This window comes from Clavelina lepadiformis, chromosome 6, assembly GCF_947623445.1.
Source record: "Clavelina lepadiformis chromosome 6, kaClaLepa1.1, whole genome shotgun sequence".
Classification (NCBI taxonomy): domain Eukaryota; kingdom Metazoa; phylum Chordata; class Ascidiacea; order Aplousobranchia; family Clavelinidae; genus Clavelina; species Clavelina lepadiformis.
This window is the reverse complement of record NC_135245.1, coordinates 15,086,123-15,104,610: the sequence shown is the minus strand read 5'-3', so window position 1 is coordinate 15,104,610 and position 18,488 is coordinate 15,086,123. Positions and strand designations below refer to the sequence as shown.

At 36.6% G+C, this 18,488-nt stretch overlaps 1 protein-coding gene across 3 annotated transcripts; it reads right to left on the bottom strand.

The window, feature by feature from the left end:
- Nucleotides 1-1,320: 1,320 nt before the first annotated feature.
- LOC143461567 (uncharacterized) lies at nt 1,321-18,378 on the bottom strand. 3 transcript variants are annotated; one of them, XM_076959330.1, is made up of 19 exons: nt 16,181-18,378; nt 15,705-15,848; nt 13,071-13,187; nt 12,265-12,319; nt 9,527-9,590; nt 8,041-9,284; nt 7,692-7,830; nt 7,454-7,615; nt 5,573-7,383; nt 5,191-5,339; nt 5,022-5,109; nt 4,892-4,938; nt 4,614-4,709; nt 4,421-4,524; nt 4,127-4,297; nt 3,849-4,043; nt 3,608-3,755; nt 3,357-3,478; nt 1,321-3,013 (listed from the first exon to the last, which is right to left on the bottom strand). In XM_076959330.1, exons 1-19 carry the CDS (start codon nt 16,278-16,280, stop codon nt 2,753-2,755), a joined length of 5,217 nt encoding a protein of 1,738 aa, XP_076815445.1. In that variant the 5' UTR covers nt 16,281-18,378; the 3' UTR covers nt 1,321-2,752. The 3 variants fall into 3 exon arrangements, with proteins under 3 accessions (XP_076815445.1, XP_076815446.1, XP_076815447.1); XM_076959331.1 differs by having other exon boundaries at nt 7,692-7,827; XM_076959332.1 differs by lacking the exon at nt 13,071-13,187.
- Between the last annotated feature and the right edge of the window lie 110 nt (nt 18,379-18,488).

Sequence of the window (18,488 nt, the reverse complement as noted above, 5' to 3'; positions counted from 1 at the left end):
TTCGACACACAATTATCGTCATTATCGGATTCAGCAAACTTCCCTTCTCGTTATTTTCAGCTCAGTGGAATTTTACAAACCACCATGACGCATTTCTATGATCGGATGTCTACGATGCATATGATTGTTCGAATTATTATTGAGCGTAAAAGTCTTAATCAATCTGGCATTCCTCATAATTCCGCAAAACATTGTTTGATAGTGTGTTGTTGCTAATTTGCTTATTCTGCTCCACGCAGATTGCAGAGAGACCGCATACCTAGACATCAACGACACAACGTTTTGTCAGTGACAAATTGTCACATGTGTTATTTTAGGTTTCTTTTTTCTCGTGCGTAGAAGTATCGCACTTTTCACTAGGCTGTGGCACGCGTGCTTGTGCCAAACTTCCAGTTTCCACTAAGGACTACCGCACAATTAGCCTACTGCTCTACACACAGGTACCAATAAAACAGGGCAAAAGTACGAGCACCACAATTTTATGAAGCCTGGCAGCGCGCATACCTTCAACACAACTGGTTTTCTGCATGCATTTTGCAAAGTTAACTTACATTAATTAAATTTTGGCATTTAGTAGCTACATTTTGGTATTTAGAATGGTTCGCTACTACTTGAATGTGTGCAGAACCAGAATTAAATCATTTCTGTTGCTGTAAGTACATGTTTTTCAACTCACGGGGAGCCCCGGCTGCAGCCCAGACTGCCACCGCTAGGAACAACAATTGTTTGTCAATTAACAGTCACTAAACGAATGTACAGTAAGTTACAAACTATTACGCCGTAAGACATGCAGACAGTTAATGAACTAAAAAGTAATTCAAAAGTTGATTTACCTAGTTTGTTAGAAAACTTTGAGAGCAACAAAATTTGTGTGATATACATTGACAGTTAGATGTGGGCAGTGCCATTTTACTTTTTCAGTACCGATAGGCCTACCGTCCGTATTTTTGGAAAAAAAGCACCGAATTACTTTTTTCAAAAATTTTTTGTCAGTCTCGGTACATTGCAAGTGATTATTTCAAGGTTTTACCCGGTATTTTTTTCTAAATGTCATTTTAAATAAACCTTAATGCCAGGGTTTTAAGTACGCTGTCGTTCAAAATTTGGGGAACAGACCCCCTGATTCGAAAGTTGGTGGGGACTTGTCCCCACCTGAAAGCCTTCATTTTTTATTGTGCCACTCGGTTTCGATTTCCTATACAGAGTCGCGTGCAACGTTATCTTGTTGCTATTCAGAATGCAACACCCATGTGCAGTAACTTTACCTTTGTGAAGGGGGCGGGCGAATGTTCTGGAACTTCTTTAAGCAGGCTAGCAAAGTCAATATATAAACATTTTGTATTAAACAAATTATCATACAACAAGAGATATAATGAACAATTTGTTGACAGCACTTTGCAGAAAAAACGCTATATGACATAAAACAAAATGGCACTGAAAGAAAGGGCAAAAGTTGCAACTCGTTGATTTCAAATTCATCTGGGTTGCAATACTCTGGGATCATAATATTGCAATTCAATACTAAAATAGGACTTCTGGTTTCCTTAATAACATTATTACCGACTGCATGACACCAAGAACCAAAGTGATAAGCATTGCGAATCATAATTTCAGCTGCTCATCTTATTAGCAGTTCGAAATAGGAACCGTTGTAATTTTGAAACACTAAATTAATAAAGTAAACAATGTCGTTGCTTGTGAACTGATTTGTGAAGGACACATGTTTCGGGAACACTTGGAATTTGAACAGTAGCTTATAATAATAAAGGCACTGCCAGTAAGAGGAGTCAAGTTTATATTACCATAATATTGATAGAATTGATACACAGCCGACAAGGTTCCGTTGCAGAAAATCCCATAATACTTGGAGAAAGAAATGCACGCGCGTGTTGTGAGCAAGCCAGATTAATTATAATATTCAATAAAAGCAAATATTATATACAAAAGCAAAGTGAAGTGCATTTTGAACTAAAAAATAGGTACTAAGAACAAAGGCAGGTTTTCTACCTCTACGTGTGTGGGAAACCATCCGTAGCAGGTAGATTAAACCACTACAGTTTATGAGATGGAAGATTAGAACATGATTTTACGGGGCGAAATTAAGTTATAAAACTATTAGCATTTCACATTGGTGCATGATACAACACTTTGCGTATTGAGAATGAACCTAAATCGTTTCATAATTAAATACATCTTTTCGCGTAACAACACGTCTACTTGCTGTTAAAGCAATAAAAGTTAAAATTAAATGAAAGTGATCAACATGCACCTTGGTCCTTGACTAAAACAACGGTAAGTCTTAAGCAAGTAACTGTAAGACTACATAACAATGGTATGCACGATTATCAAATTTATAATTAACGGCAGATTGAAGACTAGAAAATGCAATCGATGAAAACGAACAGAACTATCGTACGCAATCATAAACGTAAAATTAAACGTTGGAACTTCTACAAAATAAACAAATAAGCCCAAAATTTAAATCCTGGGAACATAGCATAGAGTTGGGAAAGACAGCTTGAACTTTGTCACTGATAAAAGGTACAAAAATGTTACCGGTCTCGTACCGTACAGACACGTTTTTTTTAACAACTACATGATCTTATTGAAATCTTGCGCTTAGTTGACCAGATCCACTGCTAAGTCTTGCTATTCGGGAGAAAGTAAATCATTGTAATCTCTAATAGCACTGCAAAATGCAACATTATGCTTCGTCCAACACTTGACCAAAGAGCGATCAACCGCTACCCATTCAGGTATCGCTCGTAAATCTTTGGATTACGCCGTGAGGGTGATGCAATGTATTGTGCTGCGGGTGCTGATATAGTTGGGCGCCAGCAACATTAGCTGGGTGAATAAATCTTTGGGTGTGAATAGGCTGAACTCTGGGGGGGACGGGTTGCACTCTTCGATTGGCCATCTCCTCGCGTCGACGGGCGTCCTCCTCACGTTGCCGTCTTTTTTCCTGCGCGTGTTTGCCGTGGGTCTTCATGTGCGCATTACGACTTTTTACCTTTATAAGTATGTTTCAGATGTTGAATTACTGAGCTTGTTACCACTTGATATGTCTGTATAAGTTTGTTAGGTTCTATGAGACTGAGATTTACTAAGTTTTTGGCGAGCGTTGCGTGTTTTCATGACCTTCCAATGGTCTTACAATGCACAATTGACTACTAACTGTCCCGCTCAAAAGGCAAATATTTGCTTAACTGTTCTGCGAACTTTGAGCTATACTACATAATCCGTCGTGGAAAAGCCACTGTAAGATATACATTATACAACCAGCTCAAGATATGTGCAAATATGACACAGTTTCAATGTAATTGAACTGAAACTAGAGAAAGCCGTCAATGTACCTTGCCAAATGATTTTCCACATACAGGACAAGTAAATATCTGTGGGGGTTGTTCATCTGTCGATATGTTGGAAGCCGGTGAACCAGCTGGTGAAATATCCAACCTGCTGTGATGCTGTCGAGCTGCAAACAAAGGCAAATTTAAACACTTAATAAACATTTAGATAGAATTTCTGTTGAGATACTGAAGCGCAATTGAATGGTTAAATATTAATACATAGTGGGATGCTTGTGCATTCATACATTTAATACCTGATGTTTTTTTCGCCGCTTTTATGGCATGTTGGTTGCTACCGTGTTGTGGCGGGGAGAGATGAGAGCGGCTCATGTTTGACGAGTCTGAACCGTACGGAGGGTTGGTCATCCACGAAACACGATCAGCAATAGTACGCGATGAAGGCTGTAACAAATCAATGATAACGCTTTTACACAAGACAGATCGATAAAATGGTAGATGAATGGTGCTGTTTCATTCATATATTTATCACTTCACCTTCAAGTCTGTTTCTTCATCTGAAGAGGAGGCAGACGTTACGGATGTTTCTATTTTCTCATTTATATTGCTCAAAACCATCGAGATATCGTGATCTTGGTCTCGGTAGCGACGAGGTACTCGAATTCGTCGGCGATTCCGTTTAACGATGTGATAGTATCGCTCAATACATTCAGCAGTCGTACGAGTTTTTACCTACAGCAAATACAGGAAAATGTTTGTTCAGTCAAAGTGCACAGAATAGAACTTCAATAAAAACGTTTTCGTATAAATGATACCATTTTAGAGATAACAAAGAAGTCCTTTCGATGATCAAGCATTGCACAGTCAAAGAGTTTAGCTTCTTGGGCCGTCCAGGCTTTCCCACAACCGATATAGCAGCGATGCGTGCCTCGGGGCTCCGAATTCATAGCAGTTGGCCTTTTGGCAATCAGCTTTTTAACTGCAGCCTGCACAAGCAAATTTTATAGTTTAATGAAATAAATCAGGTTGCAATTACAGATTTTCAGTTATTATCCAAAACAATAACTAATCAGAAAGAATCAATAACAATAACATATAATAAATTGTACCAAAATATTTCCGTTGGTCTTAGCCATACAATCAAGAGCATATTCTTTGTTAGCACCACCAAATGGCACAACAGATGAACAAGATAGTTCCAGGAATTGTTGTGCTGTAAAACAATCCGTAGATGAATTTTATGCACTGCTAGCTTATGGAAGACTAACCCATTAACCCTACATATAGGGTGGCATAACTTACTGTGCTTAAAAATCTCATTATTATTCGCATCTTTGTATGATAGGCCCCACACCCTGTCTGCTTTGTGCTTGCACTGACGAACTGTTTCTTTGGGAACTGATAAAAACGACGAACCAAATGATATGGAGTGCCAATAACAGCAATATGCCAAAGTGACATCATCAAAAAACAAGTTCGTATCAGAGGAAGTATGCAAGATATAAGTATTATGTCCAAAATGAACAACTTTTTAATAGCACCCAAAAAAATAAACAGTTGCATACTTTAAATTTACTTACGCATATCTGGTATGACAGCTTGAAACCTTGAGCCAATGTTGATCTTACTGTAAAATGAAGGCAGATATATTAATTGTATTAAAAGACTGGGATTGGCAAGGCACAATATACTGTACTGAGATATACTTACGGTTCTGAAGATCTAACAAGATCATCATCATCATCGAATTCTTCCTCACTTACTTCGACGATGGTGGGAATTGTAACTTCGAGGCTTTCTAAAGTTAAGTTAATGTTAACCACATTTTTAGTGGAGAGATTGTAGAATATGAAATTTATAATTGAAAAGTGAATCATACTTTGTCTGTTAAACATAGTCTTGGAGGTTACCGGTGTCATACAATACAAGCCAGATCCAGCACGAATTGGACTTAACATTGGTGGTGGCGTGTAGGGAGGTATTTTGTCATTCATTCCATTAAAACTGGAATTGCTTTCTCCGCTGGGCCTGCAAGTTGTTACATGAGTTAAAAACATAAATAATCAAAACAACAACCATCAAAGGTCATCAACCATAAATCACCGGCACAATATAGAAATATCTTGAGAGAAAATATTTAAGCTTATGAGTGAAGGAAGCATGTTACTAAAATGTCACTATAGCTGGTTGAAAACATCCAACTCATAAGCGAAAGTCAGAAGTTATCAAAGTGCAAAATTAACAAAAAGCAAATGTGGTACCTTCTGCGGTGATGAAGATGACTTTGATAGAAGTTAGGATGGCTCGGAGGATGAGGAGCAAATGTATTAACACTGGATGGAATAACAAGGGGAGGTGGTCTGTGACGTGTTCTTACTTCCGGATGAACTGAAGAACCAGGTTTCTTAGATACCGGATTTGCCGCATAAGGTGGCCTGTTAATATATGCACCGGTAATTGGGGCATATTTAGACAACAACCGGCAGTCTGCTGAGTGCCTTCTGCGTCGTATTCTACGCTGAACTGGTTTCGGTTCAGCCCAAACTTCCTTCTTTGGCTCTACTTTTTTTGATTGTGATTGCTTTTCCAAGTCCAAAGCGGGAGTATTTTGTTTATCTCCAGAAATAGGTTTCTCCGATTTTCTCAATAACGTGCTAGCTTGATCATCAGGACGGTCATTTCCATTTCTTAACTTGACAGTAGGCACAGGACTGTGAAGCATTTGCTTCAAAATACTTGTTTCTGAAGGTTTAATTAGGTGGGCACCTTCACTGTAATGCCTTTGTCGAAATGGCCTACCACTACTAAATGCTGATCCTATTGGAGGTGTGCCACCCATCATCGAATTGGGCAAAATCTTGCTCGGATTAGCCACATTTATGGCTTCCTGCATCAGTTGATCATCATAGGAAGATAACAAGGAGTTGTTTTGGAGGTCATGATGATCTTGCCAAGTTACCGTTGTCTCCCTGTTCATTGGAACTACCGGCTCTGGAGTCTGATTGCTATACTCTCCATATCTTCCTTGAGCTCTCTCCTGCACTGGAACACTGACAGGAAGAATAAAAGGATCATGCCCTGAGCGAATTGGGGACGTTTGTGGAGGCATAGTTGGATCCCCATACATATTCTGCTGATCCACGCATTCATCTGGCACTACTGGGTGCACAGGTGTGTGCTGCATCCACACCACATCCGACGGAACACTGGGATCTGGAGGAACTGCGGTGGGATTCATGTCGTTTTGAACAAAAGCAGGCTGGAATTCTGACTGCACAGGCATATTCCTGTTCGCTGTTGCGACTGCAATGGATGCAAGTTGTGATAGTGAATTAGTGTCTACCATTTGCTGGGAGTCATACGGGGTAGGATACATTTCCTCAGGCATGGCCACATTTACTTGCTTTTCAACAGATGTTTGTGAATTTACAAATGCCTGTGGGTTAATTGTTATGCTCTCACGCTCTTGAACATGTGGATCTCCTTGCTGTACAATAGAAGCATGTTGATTATATGCACCATCCTGGGTAAGCATCGGGGCTGAAGGCTGAGCAACATTTGGAAGAAAGTTAAAAGGTAAACCCTGTTGAAACTGGGTGGCATACAACTGGGAATATCCAGTGCCCTGAGACTCAAGACTTTGTGCAGTGGAATGCCTGACCTCGACAGATGCTTCACTCAGCCCTGGAGCAAACACATTCATCATAGGAGACTGTTGAAACAGCATGGGGTGAGGAACGACGTATGCCTGTTGTAAGACTTGAGGCTGGTGCAGGTATTCCGGCCTAATTCCGGGCTCGGTTTTTAGAAAGCAGGCTGCAGAAGCCATAGTCAATAAACCATTGTGTGGATGGGGTTGTGCGTGCTGAGCTACAGATTCCGGTATGAGAGGTTGAGATGATGCATCAGCTGCATCGGAAGTGACACATAATGCAGGTTGAACAATGGATGAAGACTGACCAATATTAACGAAAGGAGCAGGTGTAACAGTATTCCTTGAAACAGGAGATGAAACAATTGCTTTAACGGTGTGATCTGTAGAAGCACTCTTTTGGCGTTCTTCTTTATTGTGCTGTATACAAAAAAGCAAATGCTTTAAAAGATATTCCTATGTTAACAAACCATGCAAGCCTTTTCCTAACCTTTTTGTCCGAATTACTGTGGACTCGCATGTGTCCATTTAACGCAGGTGTGCTACGGAAGGAATGCCCACACAGGCTGCACGTCAAACTTCCATCTGACTTCCTACGCTTTGATGTTGTTGATCCAGTACTGTTTGTTCTTTTTGAACGGACTGTGGATGCCTTGAATACAACCAATTTTCTAGTACATAACGCAACTGACAAGCTACAACTAATGAAGCTGTCTGGCATGACCTACCTTAGCCGAAGTCACAGAAGGCCTGCAGACAATCACACTGGTGTTTACAGATGTTCGTAACGGACCATAAGGATCATCCTGAATAGGCAGGGTCGAATGGTTAAACTTGTTGTCCGCTGATGTGAGGTTGGATTGCCTACTGCAGCAAAATGTTTATATTTAAGGATATTCTAAAAATAAGAACTGGTTTAAATAATACACAAAGATTTATCTTAACTACAATACATTTAAAACGAAGCATTCCAGTTTCATTCATGCATATCTGGTCTATTAAACGTATATGGTATTTAACGCTATATAAACAGTTAATCAACGAAGTAAAATATTCCATGCAGTGCAGCAGTGATACCTCATGTGAGATTCCATTTTAGGAACTTGATGCAACATTAAATTTGGTTTGTCATCCACAGTTTTTGACGACAAACTAGCTTGATGGGGAGCAGAGTTTGACATGAAGTATTTTTCAAAAGTGACTGCTGGACTAATAGGCTCTTTCTTTATTGGACCACTGCTAATACTAGTATTGGTGGCATCATGACCAAGCTGGAGATTGCTCAATAACGGTGGAGTATCAGCCATTACTGCCATTTGCTGTGGATTTGCATACTGTTGAAACGTTTGTTCTGCGGAAAGTGAGTGCTCGTAAGCGGGGGGTGGGGTATTTCGTATATCTTGCTGCAAGTGAATCAGGCGTACAGGTAAGGCCGAACCAACAGTGTCTGACATATTAGCAACACTTGGGGACCGCGAGGTAAAACCTTCTGAAAGAGCAACTGAGGCTTTTTCACTTTGCTCCAGCAAGACACTGAGAGCAGCAGCCGCTTCTTTGTCCCTTTCATTGAGAGGAGCTTCATCATCTTGTTGTTCCTCACTGCTAGTTGGCCTTGAATCACTTGAAAAGAAACGTCGTCTTTGTTGGTGATCTAATTGATGCTCTGGATGATCAAGTGGACTTTTCAATTCTGGTTCTGGACACGACGCAGCAGGGAGAAACTGAGGAGGAACTGAATATTTGTGCTCACTTTGAGGAAGAAAATTCTTGACCGAATGCCGGGACATTTCGCCAGTTTGAAGAGGAAGGATTGGACTATCCTGCGATCCAAACGAAAGATCACGTATATGGGAGCGAAGTATGTCCGGTGTACCACGATCTGAAACATGCCAAGCTGTTGAAATGTTCGGAAATGGAGATTTTCTTACAGATGGATTAAGAGGACTGGATGAAAATGCAAGGATGTTTTGCTGCCCAGGAAGAAGAAATTGAGCCTGCACCGGTTTTATATAAGTAGTTCCTTTGGGATCATCTTTCATAACCTGGTGGAAGGGTGACGCAGATGCCCTCTCCTTAAGCCTGGAATTTTCTTCAGCCACTGCATCAGACTCCTGTTGTTGTCTCAACTTTGCGAGATGCTGCAATGTTGCACTGCTGCTTCCTTGGCCATATATTTGCAACTGCTGTTTACGCTGCTGCTCTTCCTGCAGGAGCTGTTGTTGTCGTTGAGCACTGTAAGCCAGCAACTGCATGTTGTAGTGGTCAGCAGGAGGAGATGCAAGATGTGGCACATTTTTGTGGGCGTTTGAAACAGTTTTGCTCTGCACAAAATAGACATAATCATTTAGCATACAGCAACATAATTTTAGTATTTTCCGACTAAATGGAAATAAACATAAAAAATCTATTTTTGCTGCTGGACATAAAACTGTGTTGCACATAACTTTAACAGGCTTAAGCAAGTCATATTTTACAATAATTACTGATGGTGGTGACGTATACTACGACTACTTAAAATAATTACAAACAAAGTCCCTATCCTAGAAATAAACAATCCGCTTACTGGGGAAGAATTCATTACTAAAGCAGCAGGCCGTGCAAGATGTTGAAAGGCATTTTCCATTGAGCTAAATGAATATGAAATGTTTAAGAACAGTAAAATAATTTAATGTAACAGTAGAAAAATTAAACCTGAACGGAACAAACAAATTACACAAGTTTACAAATGCAAGTTTGAATACGGATTTAAGGCAACTGATAACTTATTAGCCATAAGCATTTATATACATTGATTATAATTATTATAATGGTTACATACATAAAAAATGTTTAAAAGTTAAATTAAATCTACAAAGAAGACAATAGAATAGAATGACCCACTGAGCATTAAGTGGACAAGTTTAAGCCTACATTAACTTTAATTGCAGAAAAAAAGGAGTAAGTCATATTCAAGTTTTACAAATGACTTCTGAAGAAACATCACACTCACTGATTCAGCGAGAAAGACTATCAAAACTGGGCTTTTCTCCTGGTGTCAAAAAAATTACGAATGGGCCGATGTGAACCTATACCCGAAGAAATTCGCCAAATATTACTTGCGCAGAAGATTCCTTGATTGGAATGTGAAGAAAAATACCGGCTACCCGGTACTAACATTGGAAAATCTCTGCTGACTTAGTTTTAGTCTGGACAGCATTCCTTAACAATAACATAAACGCTTGTTACCAGATAAATTTTTCAAAGCTGACATTCTGTTTTATTGTTTAAAACAAAACAAATTGTTTCGCGATAATGAAACTTTAATATCATTTGCTACTAATACGAATAAGTTTTGGACTCGTCCAGAATATTGATTTGCATGATTTTCATGAATCATGTTCATGTTATGAACCTGAATATACCTCATGCCACACCCCTAGTAAAACCACTGTGATACTGTACTATACAATGGAAATAACGTGTCCATTTTCAAAACAATTTTATTCAATTTAGAGCCTTGGTTAAAAAGTGGTGCATACTGCAACTTGCTCCCATGCACATAAAAGATAAAAGTGTCTTTACTTTACTGGATCTATTGTGTCAGGAAAGTGAAGAGATAAACTAATTCGATATATTGGTGGTTAGTTACTACAAATACACCTTAAAAGGCATAACAGAAACATCAAAAATTGGATATCTTTACAAAAAATAATTAATCTGCCACGTACTTTTTCTTTGAGATATCAGAGACAATAGTTTTTCTTTGCAAACCTAACATAGCCTACTATTGCAAACATATATTTTGACTGGCAAAGAGCTCATGGGATTGCAAACGATTCAAGATAAGCATTTATTGAAATATTGTAAATTGTCAACCGGGAAATAGTCAAACAGAAATAAATTTTTAAACTAGCATTATAAACTTAAATATATAAAAGTTCTTTCTCTATAAAAATTGTCATCTAAGAAATTAGTTTTTTTCTGATTTCTCTATGATGATAATAATCACATATTAAAAACAGACTATGCAAAAATATTTACCTAGAATACTTATTATTTAGGAACATTATCCTATAAAAGCGGCCAAAAAGCCATTACAGTCAAATTGTTGGTTTAAGGACGTTCACTGACTCCTAACATTTTGCTCCTAAGAGATATCAGTCTTACTTTTTTCGCATAAAAAGTCAGTTAAAATTTTTATTATAAGTGTGCATGTGTAGGTGCAAAAATGACTTGCTGCTCTTTGGACCGAAAAGTTTGGCTCTCTCGTTCTTTGATATCCCTGCTGTAGGTACCTATGCATTACTGCTTGCACACCTGACTTAGTTATTACAAAATGTATTCCAGTCAAAAATAGCATGCCATAATCAATATTGTTCTATTCATAAGGCCGCTATTTTGTTCTGAAACTGAGTATGTTATACGCAATTTGAATGGTGGTTTCAAATACCATAACATACAACAACACCAACAATCACATCAGCTCGGCCACACAAGAAGAAACTGCATTTACTGTCATGGCAGATTGTAACCCAAAACCACAACAGAGGAATGTTTATCATATTTCACCAGAATAGTTACAAATTGTCTTTATTGCGTTCAACTGTATTAATACAAGAAGCAATCACTTCCTGATTTAATTTTAGCAAGCGAGAAAAAGACCTGAACATACCAACGGGTAAAACTTAAATGATAAACAATTGACATACATATATAATGCATATACTGTATGACATGAAGCACTGAAGATAGACGAAAATGAAACAGTGAAGGATAGCTGTGTTTTATCCACTACTTCATACATTATAAATAAATATGCAGAATATTTTATAAAATAAATATGCAATAAAAACAAGAATTTTAAAGCACACATTGGCATTGGACCAATGAGAAGGAGAACATTTTCTCATCACATATATAACTAAACCGTACAAGCCAAAATAGCCTCAAGACATGCACTTGTAACTACCACTTTAAGATTGCTACAAGAAGAAGGGCAACATAGAAGAAATTGCACCAAACTATATAAAGCAATAATCTTGATTCTTAAAATGCTATAACCATGACATGTTTACCAAGATTCTCAAAGATTTCATTGAATTAGAACATTTTTATCTATTTAGGCTCTTCTACACAAAAAGTAGGATATAGATATAGGATGTCTTTTTTCTTTTTTACATTCTGATTACAAACAAAAGCATTGGGCATGGCAATGTGCTTGTAAACAAGTAGAACAACATATTTCATCTCTATAGTTATAAAAACAAATCTATATATAATAATAGTTTATCCAAGCTGCAAAACAATCACAATTTTACTTACTTTCCTGCATTTCCACAATTCATATTCAATGAACCTTTTGAAGTTTCAATTGAACCTGACAAAATAAAAACTCAATCAGCAATTACGTAAAAGAAAATATCATAAAGCAAAGCCACAACTACACTAAGGTACCAATTTCATACAAAAACAATGTGTCAAACAAATGTTTTTTAGTTTTGAACCATGACAGAAAAAAGCATACAGTAACTACACTGGCATATAAATTTACATTGGAAGAGATTATATTCATTAATTTGAATTGTGACTTTTACATTCATGCAGAAATCTAACACTGGAGCAAAATATGTGACATCCAATCAAGAAACCTGTCCATGTGTGCTCTACTAGTGAAAGGGGGCAGGAAAAACAATAGACTACAGGCATTTCTATGTTACTATGACCATATATTTTCTGCTTCAACCAACATTCGCTGAGTGAAAATGGTTGAAAAATTTGTTTGGTAAAGCTATATATGAAGTGACGTATGACTTGCTTAGTCAATCATATAATATGCTTTATAGTTGTTTTTGTATTGTTAATTGGAGTGTATTTTGTTGCAAAATATATGGGGCAGGCACTAGGCATATACTGGTTCTGGCGAAGTGCTGCATGTATTGCGTTAAATATTGCATACTATGTAGATGTTACTGTATAACACGTTTTTTAAATTAAAAAAAAAATTCAACTGTATATACTTGATTGGAAAAAGTAAAACCAAACATTTGTGTATAAGTATATTTGATGTTTGTTGACAAATTATGAAATCAAAAGAAAAATGGAAAAAAGTTGATATGGATGTGACCTACCACTACTCTTTCTGTTGTTGTTTTCATCGTGTTTAATTTTGTTACTTGGATGCTTGACAATAAAATCTTTAGTACGAACAGCATCCAATACTAAGTGTGAAGAGTCAGAAGAAAATCCTGGGAAAAACACTTCATTACATACCATTTAGTATAAAGCTTTGTTATATATCATACACTGCTTTAAGGTTGCAGTAATGGAATTGATGTTTATATAATGCAAAAAGATAGATATTGTGCAAAAGACTGAAAAAATCAAATGAATTCTTTTTATTAGTCCAAACTATAAGATGATTCGGTGTAACTGCATCACTACTATCATAACATAGTTAGAGTAGTAAAGTTCGGCAGCCACTAGTAAGAAAGAACTGTTACCATAGACACGGAAGAGAGGGTCCGAGTGGGCCTAGGCTCCTCTACTTTTAAATATATAAATATGTGAAAATAGGATGAGCACTAATATTCAGATAGACTCTTCAAGCCAGGTAACAACCTACCAGGCCCACCCACTAGCGAGTCTAGTGGAGGGCATTGGGCCATGCTTTCTTACAAACCACATTTTTTGGGCCCTAGGTGTTTTTACTTTTACATTTTTATTCCGTTTCATTCAACAAATTTTTCAGGTTTGCGACTCTTTATCAGCAAATTCCAGATGTTTTGTTATAAAACAAAGACCATAATGAAGAACATCATGAGCTCAAACATAGTCGGATACATAAGGTTCTGGCTATAAAGCATTGAGGTTTTCAACGCCCTATTCTTCCAACCAAGTAGATCGAGCATTGCCGTTGTTGATGCGAAGTTTTCCATTTTAATCGAATTGTGTATAGATAAATGTTGAGAGAAAGAATGCCACAAAAATTATTACGAATACGGATACTTAATACAACCTCAGTTTATCAAAAACTTGGCTGATCCTTGCAAAATATACTAAAAAGGTTATAAGGCGTTACAAAATCATTTTATACAACGTCGCAAATCTAAAAAGTGAACATCATAATTAGTCAACTACTGCACACACAAATATGAAAATACATTTCATTTCGGGACATTTTGACGTTTGTGAGGGACCAAAGTGCAAAATTTTGGCATTATGAGCTAGGTGAACAGAGCCACAGAAGTAAAAAATTGGGATCAAACTTTTATGCCCCTTTGACGCAAGACAAAATATGCTTGTGGTCCATTTTGAAAGTGGTTCCGCCATCACTGACTGTTACCACTAATTAGTGAAGATGTAACCTAGTCACTGTAACCTTAACTCAAAATGAGAAATAGCACGCTACTTTTGTCTGAATGGTTTTAACGAAAGACACTGCCAAATAGTATAGCTGGGGCATATTCTAACAATTGCTTATGTACCAAATTCTATTTGAAATTGTTTTTACTCTGTTGGTAACAACCACAAAAAATTATGAACAAAACTTCTTGGTTGTGAAAACTTTTTGCTAGCTGCAGAAGTTCAAATGAATAACTTCATCACTGCAGAATTTTTTAAAGAAAATTTTAGTGACACTCAATATCTTCAGGTTTTATAGTTTTCATGGTTATAGCGGTTGTCACAAAAATAAACTACTACTAAATAAAAATATATATATATTACATATAGCATAAGTGAAAAACTATGTAACCAGGCCAAAATGGCTACGATCATATACGAATTCACGAGAAGACTTTTTCCACAAAACTTTGTATTTGGTGTACAAACCGGCCTTTAAACTTAGCACTAACAACATAAAACGTTAAGATAAACGTAGGCATTTCAACATAACTTGCTATATCTAAGTTTTTGGCTGAAAAAACCCGCAAGTTGTAAATAAAAGAAAATGAGCATCACGGCACTAGTACTGTTACAATCACTAGAACTAAAAAAGCACTAAAAGTCGCTACCAACCACTTCTGGAAACACACCTGTTATATATATATATAAGTCGATACTCATTCTCATAAAACACTTTTTAGTAAAATAATCATTTTATAATCAATATGTATCTGCAATGACTATCTTGTGCAGATTTATGGAGATCATTCATGAAACAGAATTGGCATATAAAACTTGAACTTATTAAGCTAAAAGACAGTTTACACTCTCAAAAGACAAAAAACAGTTAACAAGATGTTTGTAAAACCAGCATAAGTTGCATAATATTTATATACCAAGAAAGCTAAATTGGAAAATATGTTTGTAGTTTCCGCAAAAAATGAACATATGTTTTCAATTCATAAATAAATACAATCACAAAACATCAAATATATTTTATGACAGGTGCATAGTTCTTCTACTTTCACTAACAATTAAACCAATAACCAAATACATATAACTTATAATTACATATACTGAAAGATATGCTGGTAGTTGCATTCTTTCAGCAATATGTTTTGTATGGAAATAAACAAAAAATGTTGTGTACCATGTGCAAATGGTAGGTGATTAAATGAATGCATGCTAATCATTTAGCAGTAATTTCACAGCACAAATAAAATCGTTTTGGCTTATGAAAACTTAAAATATAAGCGTTTAAAAAAAGATGTAATATTTTGCATCTAGGTACACTTCATTTTTATATTAGTTATTAGTGATAATGATTTTAACATACATGCTGCAATACATAATCTAATTAAAAGACGACCACATATCACCTGGCATATATGATCCGCCTTGTTCCTCAAACAACTGATAATCATCTGGTTCAGCGGTACCTTCAGAATAGCTGCCTTCAACTTCCATGGAATGAGTTAACCCTTCAGCCGAAACACTGTTTGGTGTGTTGGGTCCATTATGATCTAAAGGTGTTAATATTAAATAATTACAAAGTTGCAGGCAAATTGTGATGATGTACAGGGAACAGAAACATTATTGACGCTAATCAAACGATTAAGTATACACTGCAGATAAGATCTGTACAATCAACTACGATCAACCAACTATTATCAAAACCAAATCAACAATAATGGACTAAAATCATCAAAAAATGCAATAACACCAACAGCGTATTTAATTAAGCATGAACAAGATCTAAAAAGTTATTGCTTTGATAGAATGTTTCAGGGATTTTTGAACTTATTTCATGATAATGCTGTTCATTTCTTGGAATAAAATGCATTTTGGATCTTACCATACAGATGTGACAAATGTGGATCTTTGTTTGTTAACAACAAATCTTTCTGGTCGTGTTTGAGCACAGTTGCCATATTTTCTGAAGTGTATTCATCCATAATATATTCATTTGCAAGTTGACATTTACAAAAGTATACAACTAAGTTTTTTACTGACAAAAATTCTGCAAGCCAATAGTGGCCCTTGTGTAATACACGGTCTCATTACCATGCATATTGCATACCTATACAACTTTCTATAACACCTGGAGAAACAAAATTATATACATATGACCAATTGTCTTGCAGTAGCTTTAAAGGATTTGCAAATGTGTCATTTTAGGAACAAAACAGTTTGCAAAATTCGTGATTTGGCAGCCTAGGTATAAGCCGAGCAATATTTAAACAAAATTCCAATAAAGCATTTAAATTATCAATGGAAAAATAACAACAAAACTTGAGGCCAATAAAGCAGAAATTTGATACGGTAATAGAGCAGTTAACGTGCTAGCTAGATTTAGAACCTGTGTTTCAGTCTCAGCAGCGATATCATTGTTATGCCGTTGGGTGAGGCATTTGACGATGCTTGCTTGTGTCCAGTGACCAGTGGTCATGGTGAACAGTTCCAAATTTGGGCAAAGCCAAAAAAATTATATTCAAAGACAAAACACAACAATCAGAAAATACATACTGACTATCTTACTAACAAGGGCTAGAGTGGCGAGAAACCAACATTGAGTTCAAGTAGGGGAAAGACTTTCATTAGTCTAAGGTTAAGCATTCTGATACCATTCCATATGAAGCAGGTACAGTAAACATAAAATTTAAGAAACGTTTAGTACACAACTACTCATGAAACATGAATGAATGCAAGGAAAACACACTATGAAATGTGCAGCACTAACTAAAGACATTTGTTTGATAATTGCAGGCTTAATAGTACACAAACACTGGAAATGCAAATTTCCAACCAAATCTTATTACTTGCAGAGATTATCCAATGGTCTTGCTTATCTCATAAATCTGGGACCAAGAAGAGCAAAAAGACATAAACTGAAACAAGTTTAGCTACAACTCTTGTTTAAGCATCAATTCTAATACAGTAGACTCCGCTTATTATGACCACCTTGGGAACAGACCAGTTTGGTCATAATATCCGAATGGTCACAATAACTGAAGCTTTTACAAAATCAATTAAACATAACACTGCAAGTTAAAAGTCGATCAGTAGGTGATTTGAGAATACAGGTGGCACAATTGTCACTGTCACATTGCATAATTGATATAAAAAATTGAGAAAATTTGAAAAAGATGGAAAAATGGTGCTTGACACAAAAAATTGATGAAAAAATTCGAAAAAGATAGAAAAAGTGCTCATTATATCCGAGGACTGATAGTAAACAAAAGAATGTCATATGGTAAACTTTGAGAGGGTACCAAATTGGACATTAAAAGCGAATAGTCATATTAAACGGATTCTATTGTATACGGTATCCCTTTATCTGCAGTTTTGCCTTGATGGGCGATAACAACACAATCCACTTGGGGCGAAAATTCATTCTTGGTTTAGTGAACTAGGAACTAGGGTATATTGAGAACTGCATGTGTATACCAAGCTGTTAACTTTGTAAAGTGCACAAGGTATACCATCTTCTTTACCTATAAGCATTTATTCTGCACCTATACAGACATAGGAAGAATCCTGCTGTATGCACTGTGCGCCTGCCTAATTTTGTGACAAACTTAAACTGTGCTGTTTCATTACTAAACGCCAAGCAAAGCAAATCAAAAATCTTTACTCAACTGTGCTCTTAAAAGTTGAAAATGCTTGCGCACTGCAAAGCAGCCTAGCCTGAGTGTATAAGCTATGTAGGCAACTTGCTATTTTATAAAAACTATACTCGTATATAATACTGTAATTTTAGTTATATAGATGTTCTATTTTGCCATACTTACTTTTTTTAATCTCGCCAGACGCAATAAATAACTACGGTACTTGTAAACAAGTGCGCTGGACAAACGTCTCTAGCAAGGAGCAATTGACGATATAAGCTGCAGAGACTCAAGCCAAGCACTTTAATAAAAAATTTCATATCTTTAGAAAAGGTAAATTACAATAGCGCGTTTTCTGCTGCGGCAAACTCAAAATTTATCGATAAACAAGCAAATTATTATACAACATTTCCGAGCTCAACCTTTTTTGTTATGCAGCAAACCTTGCTTTGCATTTTTGTGATGAACAAACGTCACGTTTGCATGACGTCACATTCTACAAAACTACGGGTGCCATAAATAACCGTCCAGAAACACGTGTGGCAAAAATCTGAA

Coding starts and splice junctions, on each gene's coding strand:
- LOC143461567 (XM_076959330.1), bottom strand. CDS start 16,280: ATGGATGAATACACTTCAGAAAATATGGCAACTGTGCTCAAACACGAC. Junction 4,525..4,613: donor TAATGAGATTTTTAAGCACA/GTAAGTTATGCC, acceptor ATTGTTTTACAG/CACAACAATTCCTGGAACTA. Junction 4,298..4,420: donor AGACCAACGGAAATATTTTG/GTACAATTTATT, acceptor TTGCTTGTGCAG/GCTGCAGTTAAAAAGCTGAT.